Source organism: Callionymus lyra, chromosome 3 (assembly GCF_982586985.1).
Source record: "Callionymus lyra chromosome 3, fCalLyr1.hap1.1, whole genome shotgun sequence".
NCBI lineage: Eukaryota > Metazoa > Chordata > Actinopteri > Syngnathiformes > Callionymidae > Callionymus > Callionymus lyra.
In genome coordinates, this window is record NC_141820.1 from 22653821 (window position 1) to 22668438 (window position 14618).

A 14618-nucleotide genomic window follows, 5' to 3' on the forward strand; every position below is an offset into this window, starting at 1 on the left:
GGGACCAAGCACTAGGCAGAGAACAAAAATTGAAAACACATCAAGGACCAAGGTTTACTCCAAACCCATTCTTAAATTGTAATTAAACTCACATTCAAATCTATTGCTTATTATTTAAATAGTTGCGCTTTTAATAGACATGCAACTTAAATATGGTTCATGAGCATTGTCGTGATGAAATTCTTTTTTTTTTTTTACTTCATTTTAAGTTATGGGTTGTATAACCGTAAAATGATTGGAAGAAAACACTTTGAAAATGAGTAAATGACATGTTTTGCATTTTTAAAGTAGCATTGTACACAACATGAAGCCACAACATTGTGTTTTATTTAAGCGTGATGAATACCTGATTTGCTGTGAATTAAAAGTTTATTCAACAGTTTCATGCATTATTGCAGTTTGAACTTCAACGGTTCAGCCACACGCTTGATTAAGCTCAGAAAATGGTATCCAGCGTTAGTGAAAACAGCAATAATCTTAAACCACCATCTTGTGCCAGCAACAGCACTGTTAATCGTCTTCTTCTTCTCAGGAAATGAAGTTAGTTTGTGGAATAATACTCTCCACTTTGTGATCGGATGGGTTTGCTGTCGCCTCATAGGTGCAGATGGTCACCTCATGTCTGTGAGCCTGCAGACCAAAACCAAATCAAGGCACAAACAAATACAATGTTGGAAATAAGGATATCTCACATGGTTCTATAAAGAGATAAGACAACCACACACACCTGTGTAAACTCTCCTCTCAGCCCGATGTAGTAGACGCGAGTGCTTTCAGCACCAAAGTTCTTAGAAACGTGAATAGAAAGGTGGTTCACGCTGGAAAAGCGTGCAATCCTTAAAAACAATGAAGAAAGATGCATCTTGATTAGAATATTTCATCAGTTATATACAGTTGTGTCTATGTGTCTGCACTGTTAGATAATAATACTGTATTACCATTAATCTTTAAGATTTTATTTCATGTTTAATGTTGAACAACTCTACCAAAGCAAAATATATAATTGATGGAAAGTTTTTGATCTCACTTCGTGGGGTACTCCTGCTGGGCCAGCGGATCCCGGTTAAGTCTGAAGGCCTGCTCCGGTTCTCTTCCCGTGTCATCGAACGACATCTGAGGAATGTTTTTGAATCTGGCACAAAACAAATATTAAAAAAAAAAAATCAATGAAGACCAAAGACACTCAAAACACTAAAACTACTCACAGTCGAATTTCCGCAGGATGAGACTCGTCGTTTTCTCCTGATATGATGATGCCTTTTAGCTTCACGCTGCCTGTGAAGCTGAAAAGAAAGTGACTCATCAAGTATTTAATTTTAGACCAAATGGATCAAGATGCAGTAAAGTAAAAGTAGAACTGTAGCGTCGGTCGGAGAAGGTCAAACGCATTTTTATTTTGTCATAAAACAGTCGATACTCAACGCTCGTGTACAAGTGCACATTTGTAGGATATCCATAATTCTGCAGCATGTGTCAGCAAAATAAAAAAACATGTACTTTGGGACTCACGGTATGTTGAACAACAGCTCTTCATCTGCGTCGCTTTCCACAAACTAGATATGAAGAGAAAGAGCAGGATTAAATCAATTTAAAGAACTTAACTAGACATATTTTTAATATACTTTATAAATGAATACGTTAGTAAAAATTAAAATGTATAACAAAACAATAAAAGTTAGGTAGGTAGAACTTTATTGATCCCTCAGGAGGTCTCCTTCGGGAAATTGTTTTTTTTTTCCAAATTATCCACAGCAAATACAGCAATTTTTCATTAAAAAATAATCAAAATAAAATAAGAACAAAGAGAAATAAAGAGAAAGAACAAGATGATACAATCTCTTAGATTATAATTTCATTTATGATTTAAGGAAAACCCAAACAACATATTGAGTTCAAATAATCCAGTTCATCACTTATTTTTTTATTATGACTACCATTTGTCGACTAAAATTTTAGGACGAAAACTCCTTCAAATCTATATTTACATTCAATATGTATATCTTTTATACCTCTTAAAACATTCATGTTGTATGGTCCTTGAATCATGATCACACCAGACCAGGCTAACATCAGACGCGGGACCAGATCCTGTTGTTATGCTTTTTACCTTCTCTCGCTCCAGGCGCTGGTCCCAGGGTTTGAAGACCAGCTTCCCATCTCCGTCCCTGCTCTCGTTCAGACACTGGAGCTTGAGCAGGTCGATGCGCTGGTACAGTCCGTACTCCAGTCCTCGCTCCGCGGGCTCATGCTCGCACTCGCAACAGTCGTGGCCATGGCTGTGGCCATGTCCGGCCATGTCTGCGGCTTCCGTAAGAGTCGCTGTGCGAGTTTTATTTTATTTTTATTTAAAAGTCTTCACCGAGGTGTTTCCACTCACACTGCGGGCTCCACACGTGTTGGTCCTTCTGAGCTGGAGTTTGTAGTTTTGATGATCTTGCACTGTCATTACAACTAAAGGGACGTGACGTCAGAGCTGAACCTGCTATTTGATTGGATAACTGCGTGTCTGGAATCGACGTCTCCATTGGTCGACACAGATCACATGGGTTGTATTTACGGAAGGGGAACTGGAATTCAGCAGTGAAAAGAAAAATACAATAAGCATTTTAAAAGTAAGTAAGTAATTTTTATTTATATAGCGCTTTTCCAGACCAGGGTCACAAAGCGCCTAAACAAACAAAACAAAATTGAATAAAAAATATGCTTTAAAGGTCAAGATACAACTGATAACACAACAGGAGTTCCAGAAAATCAAGGAAAAGCCTGAACAAATAAAAACGTCTTAAGATGTTTCTTAAAGGAGTCAGTAGATCCATCAAGCGCAAAGAGAGAGGAAGATCGTTCCAAAGCTTAGGAGCAACAGCCTGGGAGGATTTCTCTCCTCTGGTCCTGAACCGTGCGAGTGGAACCATAAGTAGATTCTGATCCACAGACCTCAGAGCCCGAGCTGGGGTGTAAGTCTGGATCAGATCAGTGATGTAAAAGTCTATTTTAGTCTTCCAAGATGCTTAATTAAAAGGCATTAGCTGAATAATTTAATCGGTTTGAAACAGAATCACGCAGTCAGGAGAAGAATTCAGAAAGGTTGTAAAAAATATGAAACATTTTTCTTGACTTAATTAAGTTGAAATGGTGAAAGTAAATCACTTCAAAGTCACACATTAAGATAAAAGCAGCAGTCTATATTAAAAGAGAGACCAGCAATATCTCTTTGATTGCGGGTCGAACTTAAATATTGAGTTTGCAAACATAACCCATCTTCCACCAGACAAATAATGGATCAGGTTCAGGCGATCCATTTTCTCCTGACCATTGTTCTGGTCTATGTCTTCTACATCTTATACCTGATTGTCAAACTTAACTGGCTCTAACAGAGTACAAGGACTTCCACTTTGAAATCTCATAGGGAACCCTAGAGCAGATAAGCTGAGGCTTACTGGTCAAGATGAAACTACTGAAGAAAAATGATCATCCATAACTTTTCAGATGACAAACATAAAACAAGGATCTTCACTTCTCCTTCTACAACAACAGCAAGGTGTGCATTATCCAATACAGCAGGGATTGGGTTCGACTGAATGACACTTGGAAAGGCAAAGTTTACTTGTGACTCAGCCAATTCGGTACTCTGCTCTGAAATTGTTAATAAACCTCTGGATGAAGACGAAAATCACAAGTAAAAAAAAACATTGACAAGTGGAGTAACAGAGACTCGGAAATCCCGAAAGCAGCAGTGGGCACATCTCTACGCTGATACTGGAAGTAAACATGGGGTCTTTTCTTTTATTTGACTCCAATCATAAAATAGAAACCTTGATGGGACTTTATGTTGTATAGTCTGAGCCTTTGAATATTTGATAACCTCACATTAATTCTGAAGCAATCGCCTCATGAAGCTTCCACAGCATTGATGATACTGAAGGAAATACAAGCCAGAAAAGCGACGCTACTTTTAGGAGTGATCAAATAACAATGTCAGCATTAAAACAACGCCAAAGAATGAGTTGTGCAGGACTTTCATTTTGACTTTGTTGTACTTCAGTTCTTACTTCAGAGTGCAAAATAGTTAACCTATTACATTTCAAAACAAAAGACCAGCAAGTTAAATCCATTTTTTTTCACCACCAGAATGAAAACACAATTTAAGAGGGAGAGAAATATTTTATTAAAAATCACCAACCTTAATGTTCGACTTAAATTACTTGAATCAAAAAGGACAGCTTTTGCTCGGACCAACTTTAAGGTTTCAAATGGCAATATATTTACATCAATTGTTATAACTCGCAGGACGACCTCTTTATAGACATGTTGCCGTCAGTGTTCACAGATAGTTGGACATTTCATTGGTAGAGAAAACATTTGACGAAGTGAGCAGTGGGTTTAAATAATTGACAAGCCGTTACCATGAAAACATGTTGTGGTTGCCCAAGTGGGAGTTTTGTGTAACACCAGATTTCAGAAGTAAACTCATGTCTCAATGATAGTTGCACACATTCAAAGGCATCAAACCTGAGCACCATTGGTAGTTAAAATTAACACCAGGAACCAGTGTGGGCCACTCCAGAGCTTTTCCTCATGAATTTGCAGTAACACAAGTCTGTAACAAGTGGGAAGAGCTTTTCCTCTACTTTCACTTCCAACATGACAATTGTCCTAAGCATTACACTAGATTAAGGTGTGATGTATAAGCACTGCTTTGATATACCTTTATTCCTCCTGAAGATATGTAACATGAATCTTCATGTTGTCTAACCTGCTCATATGGCGTTTATCAAGAAATAGTTTTTTTTTTTTTTTAACCTTTCCTTTATCTTGATTCAAAGCCACATACAGTAATCTGCATTCCTTGCCCTGGGAATATTTTCCCCACTGGTCTTACTTGTGTCATGAATGGCCAGTTCTTAGTGCTGGTAGAGACTTTTCAAGACACGGTGCATTCCACATATACTGTGGGGGGCTACATTCCTATTGAACACTAAGGAAAACAACTCTGAAACTACTGGTCGTTCACCCTCACCTTCCGTTGATGCTGAGTGTACAAGAGCTGCGTCTTTTTTTTTGCCAAACATGGAATATTCAAAACTTTGTTCAATATTGCACTGGAAATAAAAACTACAAGACTCTTTTCTCCATTAGCACAACATCTACTTTATCACCACTGGTACAGTTCAAATTCAAAATGAAATCTATTTGAAATCCTCGCAATAAAGCCGATGGTGGAAGTTTGTCAAGTGTGAGATTTCCTGACATTTTAAAGAGCCCATAAAATGAGTGTAAAATCGATTATCGTAGAATTTCTGTTGAGATCCCGTCATGTTTAAAAATCTTATAATACAGCACACTTTATAAATACATTGTTCAAAATGTTGACAAATAATTAATAAAAGATATTAGTATATTCAAAATGTTTAATTCTCTTGACAGTTTTATAAATACATGTTAAAAAATCTAATTATGTGCAAGCAGTTCCGCCAAACTGTGGCGAGACTTACATTAAAAAGTAAAGAAATAGAAAATCAGCAATTAAAAATATTATATTTATAGTTTAATATAGTCAAACTATAGATGAAAAAAAATCCATCTATACTTTAAGTTTCTGTAGCCGAGTTATTAGAAGGGAGATAGATTTGTTAAAGAGATGCAAAGCCGCTGTGCAGTTCAGCTCTTGCATAATCGTGAGCATGAACTTCTCCAACGACATCTAAAAAATAAAAATGTACTTATTCGTGTTGAGACTTTCTGTTGTAACAGAGGAATGGATTTAACCGATGAGGTCGTTGTGACGTGAACAAAACAACTGCTAGCTTCTTTGTTTAGCCACAACCATCCGTCGAGCCAACAAGAATTCAACTCTCAGGAATATACATTTTTCAGCGGTGTGTGCAGGGTTTAAAATCGTTAAAGGGTTGTTAAATAGAACATTAAACTTAAACAAAGTTAAATATATGTCACTCCAAGTCACTTTTTGCTCATCAAATAAACATTTCCCCCCCCCCCCAAGTCTGATAGTATTTTGAGTCTTTCTTCCATGCTCTGTATTGTCCGACTATCATTTTATGGGCTCTTTAAAGTATTTCCAATGAGACAATTTTGGGCATGTAGAGTAAACAGTTAAATTAAAACGTGTTTGTGCCTTTTGGTTTTTAGGAAAATTAAAAAGGCAATAGACCTCCTTTGACAAATTCATCCATGAAGACATCGGCTGCTCACAGTTCAAGTTTAAAGTCCTGGCAACCCCTCCTTCCGTTGAAATCCTGATATTGAAAGAGTTATGATCGTTTTGCTGTGTAGAGAGGATTTGCAGGGAAAGGAGGGCTCTTTAAAAAAAAAACAAAAAAAAACAAAACACATAAAACAAACGTTTCTTCCTATCGACGAGAGAATCGGTTCTTAAAAGCTTTGATAGTTTTGGCCATCATCGGGGCGATTTCTGCAAGAGAGAATTTCAAGCCTTGTTAAAACGACACACAGCTGTGATCACTGGATCGTAACACGTACTTTTGATCTGTGGCTTCTCACGGGACGAACTTCCTGTAGCGGGGAGTTCTGTCGCGGCGCGGGCGGACGAGCTAGGGGTACTATCTAGTTGTGAGGACGCAGAGCTGCTGGAGACGAAAGCGGCGGGCCGTATTCTAGAGAGAGGAAGACAGAACATTGAAGCAGAGAAGCCTGACACATTTCTATGGAACAACAACATCCATTTTTTTTTTCTTTTAACATCGCGGAACCTTTCACGGGGAACACCATCGTAACATGTTATGTTTGTACATACTATTTTGTTAAGTAAAGTCACTTGTACACAATTGCTCGTTGCTTGCACTCGTTTGCTCGTGCTCTTTGGAGATGAACCTGAACACTATTTGGATCTTTGAATGAGTATTAAAAAAAAAGAAAATGATAAATAAAATAAGAATAAAATGTTTTGACCATTTCAAAGAGCCTGAAATGTAGATGTTAAAATTTAAAAACATCTTGTTGCCTCAAAGACTAAAAGAGTCATCACTTTGTGAAAAAAAAAAAATCATTTTTGCCAAATCATTTCATTTTAAACTAATCTGCACTAACAGCTTTTTCCACAACTAGTTTTCTGTTGGACAGTTAATTGTGTAGCTTTTAAGGTAAAAAATGATTACATTTGCAGAGAAGTTTTCAAAGTCATTAAAAGAAGTCTCTGAACACAATTACTTGTACAATGTTTGCTTTGAATTCTAATATATTTTAAATGACCAGGCTCACAAAAAAACATGGTTAGGTTAAGGCAAGTAAAAAAATGTAATTTATATTAGTCAGAATTAAATTAATATTGATCTGAATATTTCAGTAATAATACTTGAGTTTAATTATTAGCACAGCTTCAGCCACTAACCCGCTAAACTGCCTGTATGTTTATGAAAAAAAAACCTGGATACTGACTTGATGGGTGCAGCTGCCGCAGTCGACGCTGCCGTCGAGCCATTGCTGGTCCCAAACTTTTCTTGCCGACGTCGCACGTCACGCGGAGGTTTGGCAGCAGAATTGATAAATGCAATCTTGGCCTGTCGACCTGCGTGAAGGAGGAGCAGAAACAAAGCTGCAACAAAAAAAAAACGTACCGACAACATCGAAGGAAGACTCGAGGTAGACATTACGCTTGGGTTGGTTGGCGTGAGCCGAGCTGATGTTTTGCGTCAGCATCTTCAGTCGGGCCTCGCGCTCGTCGTAAAGCCGCAGATACATCTCCCGCCACGATTCGTACTCCTGAGGAGTTTCCCTTTTGAAGTCCCGCTTACAGTGACGCATCCACAGTTCGTCTGAGTCCTCGGTAAACCACTGAAAATAGACGGACAAATAAACGTATCATAGATAAATACAAAAACAACTATACAATGATGACAATCAATTGAGGACGTGAGAACGTGTGTGAACAGTATCCGAGCGAGTTGTTCACCTGGTTGCTTTGTTCGATGCGAATCAGCTGCTCTGGCGTGCATCGCTCGAGAACTGGCTCCAGGATGTCAAAGGGAACTCCTCCCACCTCGGCGATGGCTAAAAAGAACCAAAGAATACGTCTCAACACTCAAGACGAGAAAGCGCTTATGAAAACAGATCAGTAGGAACCTGGAGGTCATGGAAACATGAGCAATATAAAGACTCATCAAACATTCAAGGACAACAACCATAAACAAGATGATTGTCTTCTCTCATCTGTTCGAGGGCAATGTGTGTCACAAGGTCAGCAGTATGATAAAGAAATCTCTCTATCCAGCCAATTTATGTGTGTTGTATGAATCACAGGAAATCACAAATTCCGTTTCTTTCTAGTGTGAGGAAAGATTTCGCCCAGCGAGAAGCCAAAAACACATTAACTTAAGAGAAAGCATTTCTTCCAAAACTGTTAGGCTGGACACATTCTTCAACAATGTATAATCATTTCAATCTCTTATATTAAATACATACCAAAAATACTGAACTATTTGAAATAACTTTTATTGCGAAGAGGCCAGGTTTTACACTTGGCAGGAGTCATTTCTGAAGGATGATCTTAGGTTAATACTCACAGTCGATGTTGTTCTGCAGCACACGGATGCATTGCTCGTACAGCGTCATCATTTTGGGCAAGTAGGCCGTCTTTGACCCCGAGTAGACCACCATCTTCGAGTTGAACCTCTTCCCAGTGAAGCCGGAGTCCTCCTCTTCTGTGAAGATGGGCCCTGGACGAAGAAAAAACAGGCACTTCATTAAATGGTAAAAAAGGCTCAACTAGAGAGACCAGACTTACAGAACTCCACTCTATTCCACCCGCACCCCGAAAATACTTATTATTATTATTATTATTATTATTGACTGGCTTTCTTTTATACTCGTACTTCCTGGTTTGGTAAATATACATTTAAATACAGTCGGCCCACCATTTAGTATAGTTTAAAAAATGTGTGCCCATGTGATAGAAATTGACATCGCTGATCAATATTACTCTATACCAATTCAGTATTTGAAAAAGTATTAATAATATGCTCAGTCGTACAGTGTAAGCGCTTCCAATTTATCTCGCAAAACAAACAGATAGACTTTATTAATCCCTCTGGAGATGTATTCGGGAAATTGGGTTTCCAGTAGGCGAAGAAGAGTTGTTGAGGCTTTTGACACAACCTTTAAGAGACTTGTGGATCTTCACTAAAACTCTGGCAGCGCTTAAATGTTGGTGATAATATTTAAGCTTTTAAGAACCTTACCACAAGTGAAAAGTTCCAAAAGGGAATTTTCCAATCAAATGCATTATGGGAAGGAAGCTTGATTTCGGAGGATAGCTACCTTTAATTTGACCTAACATCTGGGCATTTATGAATAATTCGATGATAACATGGTGACACGAGTCGGTTCTTTACCTTTCCGCCTCTGAGGCGACAGTGGTGTGAGGTCAATGGAGGGCAAGGGTCTGTAGTTGGGCTGGATTGCTGGCAGGGGGATCTCAGAGAGGCTCGGAACAGCTTCAGCTACCTGTGGTTACACAAGATTCATTGCATCAACTGAAGGGACCGAACTGGTTTACACACAATAGCTGGTGGCTCCATGTATGTTGTGGATTTCTTTGATAGAATATTAAAAACGAAAACGGATTGACCTAAAGTAGCTTGGTACTCTTTTCGTGTCGTCTATCTGCTGGCACTTTCACACCAACATTTTATGTTGCTTTGAAATGACTATGAATTGAAAATAAATATTGAATTCATACATTTTAGAGTGATTTGAATGAAACCATCAAACTAAGAAATTCATCCAGATAGAAAATATTCAATTTTCCTTTCTTTTTATAAAGAATTTTTGAATTTAATAATAAAAAAAACAAATGCATCTTTCAAAATATAAATCATTGAACTTGATAACAAAAAACAATGCAATATTGTAATATAAAAATTATAGAATTCAATAATTTAAAAAACAAACAAATGTAACCTTTCAATATAGAAATGTTTTAATTCAATTTTATTTTATTTAATGCTTAAAAAAGATTTTAATATTCAAAGCTTCAACATTTGAAATGATCTACTTCCATAGTGCTTACTTGTAGAGATCTGTGTAATACATGAAGAGTTCCAAGACTTATTTACCTCATATTTATCATATTATATATTTATTTATTTATTATATTTATCTGCATCATCAGAATATAGGTTTTTGTTACATCTTGATATTAAACAATCTTTCTACTCCCATCACTGATGGAAAATGTATCTTTCGTCATGTATCATTTATACTTTCAAATGTTTTTGTCATACCTTCCGACGTTTCTCCGGCACTGGGGTGGCTGAACTGGCGCTTGAATGTGACCTCTTTGAACTCTGGGCTCCGTTCACCTTACTGGCTTTAGAGGACGACGACGACGAGGAGGATGAGGCGGGCGTAGGCTGGCGGGACGAGGATGCGGCGCCGGAGGACGAGTGCGAAGGACGACTTGACGACGAAGACGGCTTCTTCTTTTTTTTGACTGGCGTGTCGTATGTGAGGAAGGACTCGAAGGACATGGTGGGTATTTCAAAGTCTTCATCTTCCTTTTGCAAGTCCTTCACCTCCCGTAGTTGACCTGGACAGAGGACAAGTGAGATGAAGAGGAATCAGAAGTAGCTCATCTGAAACTTTAGGGTAGGTCGAGGATATTATTATGTTCAACAAATAAAATGTACCATCATCACTCTTCTTCAGTTTCTTGCTCGGTGACCCATCGCTGGACTTCTTGCCGTGCTTCTTGTCGCCGCTGCCCCCGCGCTGTCGGTCACTCCTCGCGCCGTCGTCCCCGCTCTGGCCGTGACGCTGTCTCTGTCCCTCGTCGGCGTTCCTATCTTTGTTGGGTTTGGTTTTGTGGCGAGGAGGAGACGGAGGAGGAGTGGCGGCTCTCGGGCTCTCGTACTCCTCGGACTGGTATCCTCCTTGTTGGGGGCTGTACTGCTGCTGTTGTTGGGGCGGCGAGGGGGAGTAGCCCACATTGTAACCAGGCTCTTCTTCTTCTTCTTCTTCTTCTTCTTCCATGTAGGAGAGCTCTTCTTCCGGGGAGGGCTCGCGGGCATGTTGGCGGAGACCTTTCTCCGAGTGTGCCTGAGATCTTAATATTTCCTTTGTTTGACTATTTGAAGGTCTGTGTGAGGGAAGAACGAACAGAAGATAGTCATGTTGACGAACCACCAGACAGATAATACTGAGTTTTAACAACTACATGCGTTATCGTCTGATAATGACGACTCATATCGGGAACTTCCTTAAACATCATTAGTTTAAACCGACTTTAACCCATAAAGTGAGGGCAGTTCTACACATACCTGGCGGTGGACTGGGGAACCAGTTTCTTCCACCTGGCCACCAGGTTTCTGGCCATCTCTGCTGCCACTTCATGTTTCCTAAAGGAATTCACAGTTTTCCCCACTCCCGTTTCCTAGCATGGAGACAGAACATGAACACTAGTGAACAATAGAAAAAAACGGATGTTACGCACACAGGTGTATTTGTGGTCAGAATTACGATATTACAATATTACAAGTGAATTTAGTTGATGACATGTCAATAGCCATAGGGTCGGAGTCTCCATCCCAGCATGCAACAGCTCAGGCTAGTGCTGGCACTCGCCAGGGAAACTAACAAAATGTGATGTTTCATAATTTGCTCAAGAGTACTCTGTTGAAAAGTTATTTGCTTTCTCATTTGAGAGATTTTCAACACGTGAAAACAGCAATTTAATTCCTTTTGCTGAAGAAGTTACTGTCAACAATCGATAGTTATTAGTAACATAAACAACTTGATGTACTAGCGAGCCGGACGATTCTTCTGATCAGTCAGTCTTTGTAACCAACGGGCCTTTTTAAACCCCATAAGACTCAACCATTTTATTTTCTAGTTTACTTTTTCTCGGACCTTAGTGGCATTTTCTGTCTATCCTTTTTACAGCATTGACCGATACTCACCGCTAATATGCTCATGGTCATCGGGAGCTCCTCCAGCCGTTTGAGAGTCTTGACCAGCTAGATAGAAAAAAATATGATCAAACATTACGTTAAGTTAGAAAAACTCATTCTGATTGATTACTTGACATTTTAGATAAAGATATAATCTCGTCTTGTATTGTGTTGTAAAAATACAGTGGAAGGAGTTTAAAGCTCGGCAATAAATTGAGAAGAAACTGGACTGAACAACAAGGAACACGGACGATGCATTGTTATGGTATATCAAGTGTGATTTTAAAATAAACAAGATGAACTAAAATTTAATGCTAGGGTTTATTCTTGTTGTATTTAATTTTCACATTTGTCATTCTTCAACATGGAGCAGTGATCATGACAGATCTGTTTCATAATAAGGCCTAATAACGACTGTGATATTTTGCTACAATTTATGCGAGTTATATTAATACAGTTGATAGTTTTTTTTTCCTTTTAAAATCGATTCAATGTTGCATTCATTTGTTTAGATAGTCAATAAAATACAGGTAAACATTGTTCAAATGCATTTTTTATTTCGACGATGAACAACAACAGAAATCGTGTCCTTTGGCAAATAAATTGTCAACGAGAACAAGACCCTGACTGTGTGAAAGTACGACTTATATTTCGATGGCTGCTACAGAATAGTGAAAGTAGTGAAGGCCCAGGACAAGTGACCAACGCTGCATCCCATAATAACGCTGTTAGCTGGACGGCTAACGAACATCGGCCCAAAGTTGAACTTCACGTTCCCATAATGACGATTGTGATCCGTTAACCATGTGTGCATCAGGGTTAAATAAAAACCGGTGGATGTTGTCAATATTCTGTGGGTAATGTATTTTTTTTGTTCTATATTTTGAAGTTCAGGATAATCAGTGGAATCGTGACGTGACACATGAGACGTTCAGGGACCGTTGGAAACTCTGGAACCCTGCGATTAAAGCTAATTAACCCCCGTCCCTTTAATAGTTGACGAGTTCAAGACTATGTTCAAACATACTACACAGAAGACATGCTTTAGTGAGGGTCATATCTGAGGAACATACACTGCTAGACACACACGGATTATTTCAGGTTATTTTTCCAAGGCCGCCGTATTGGCAAATCAAAGCAAAAATAGTTGGAGTTCTGTGGCAAACTGACACATAAAATAACCACGCGTTTGAATTCTGGACGCATTGAGCACCCACAGCATTCGGGGTTGAAAGCGGTTATTTGCAAGCATTGGTTTGCGATTAAAACGCAACTATGATGCACAAAACAAACAAAATGTCCGACTGAGACATCGACGTAAAACGCAGCATTTAAAACCCCGTTGCTGCGATCGGGGACAACATTTTTTGACATTCTCGCGTCCATCAGACAACGCTTCAGTTATTCAACTTGAAATAACTATTTCTTCTCAATCGCCACGAAATCGGTTACCTTTCGGGGCTCCGGACCCTCAAGGAGCCGGGAATTGAGTCTTTCCACTGTTAGCAGCAGGTCCTCCGCCATGATTACTGCTGGCACCCTGTCCCCCGGAAACAAGACTACTGCACGTTAACACAGGAGAGTGGTTCCGGCTATGCGTACACGGACGAAATAACAAGGTACACTTGATGGTGGTTTCAATTTTGTGTGCAACTTTTTCATGTTGTTTGTTCGTCGGTGAAAAAACTGTAGATGTCATTTCGTGTCTTCACCTAAATTTGACTTTGTCATTTTCTTTTAAAAATAAAAGGAGAAATAAATATAGGTCTTTTGTTTAACATTTTTACCCATAACGGTTTGCTCCTTCATTCTCTGTATAATAGTCTGCAGCTGGAAACCGTTTTTGACCGCTCTCAACATAAAATATTAATTCTAAACCCCAATAGTAAGTAAGTAATTTATATTTATATAGCGTTTTTCTAGACCAGGGTCACAAAGCACTTAAACAATCCAAAAAAAAAAAAATACTCCAAAAATATAAACTAAAAAGATCAAGAAAAGAAGATGAAAATGTTATCTTACCCTTAAAAGGGGGTTAACATACAGATTCTATCTTTTTTAATTAAATTGGTTGCCAGTTGTTGGATTCTTAGTATTTTCTTTGCTTCCAATAAACTGTAATTGGAAAAAATAAGTCAAAATTGGCCAATGTTTGGAGTAAATGGCTGTTGATGACAAACATGGCTTTTAAAAGATTAAATGATTTTCTCTGTCGAAACAATAGTTGTTTGGAGCATGACTAGGTTTGGTGGCGTCATAAATTAAGAGCACAGCCATTTTTTTGTCCTACAGCCAAGAATTTAATTATTAGTTTGTCGATAGCAAGAGAAACTTATAACAAGAAGGAGCCCAGTCCTGCTTGGAAGCAGTTAAGAAGCAATAACTTTATATAAGTTTTTCTCTGCCTTTGTTTCATCAAGGAATAACCAAAGCGCAAGTTAGTGAAGCATCTTTAAAGCTCCAACGCCTTAAGGATGGGTCAATATTGAGAGGCTCCCAGGCCAACCAAGAATCTGTCTAACGTGCCTTGCGTCTGCCCGGAGACCTCCTCCCACTTGGGCGTACCAACAACCAATTCAACTCAAACTGACAAATTGAAGCTATTTAAGTGGAACCAACTAAATATTCTCTGTCTAAAGTCTGCTGTCGATAAAGTCTTTTTTTGAACGGCTTAATTGTTTGGTTTGTTAAACAGAG

General features: G+C 38.7%; 2 protein-coding genes across 2 annotated transcripts; both read right to left on the reverse strand.

The window, feature by feature from the left end:
* Nucleotides 1–305: 305 nt before the first annotated feature.
* pithd1 (PITH (C-terminal proteasome-interacting domain of thioredoxin-like) domain containing 1) lies at nt 306–2436 on the reverse strand. The gene is made up of 6 exons (XM_087785835.1): nt 2108–2436; nt 1510–1553; nt 1206–1283; nt 1028–1132; nt 728–836; nt 306–630 (listed from the first exon to the last, which is right to left on the reverse strand). Exons 1-6 carry the CDS (start codon nt 2294–2296, stop codon nt 529–531), a joined length of 627 nt encoding a protein of 208 aa, XP_087641961.1. The 5' UTR covers nt 2297–2436; the 3' UTR covers nt 306–528.
* Nucleotides 2437–5132: 2696 nt separating this feature from the next.
* On the reverse strand, nt 5133–14011 carry eloa (elongin A). The gene is made up of 13 exons (XM_087787093.1): nt 13944–14011; nt 13374–13461; nt 11931–11987; nt 11292–11404; nt 10662–11110; nt 10257–10561; nt 9366–9477; nt 8538–8690; nt 7928–8025; nt 7629–7809; nt 7414–7543; nt 6499–6632; nt 5133–6430 (listed from the first exon to the last, which is right to left on the reverse strand). Exons 2-13 carry the CDS (start codon nt 13443–13445, stop codon nt 6369–6371), a joined length of 1866 nt encoding a protein of 621 aa, XP_087643219.1. The 5' UTR covers nt 13446–13461; nt 13944–14011; the 3' UTR covers nt 5133–6368.
* Between the last annotated feature and the right edge of the window lie 607 nt (nt 14012–14618).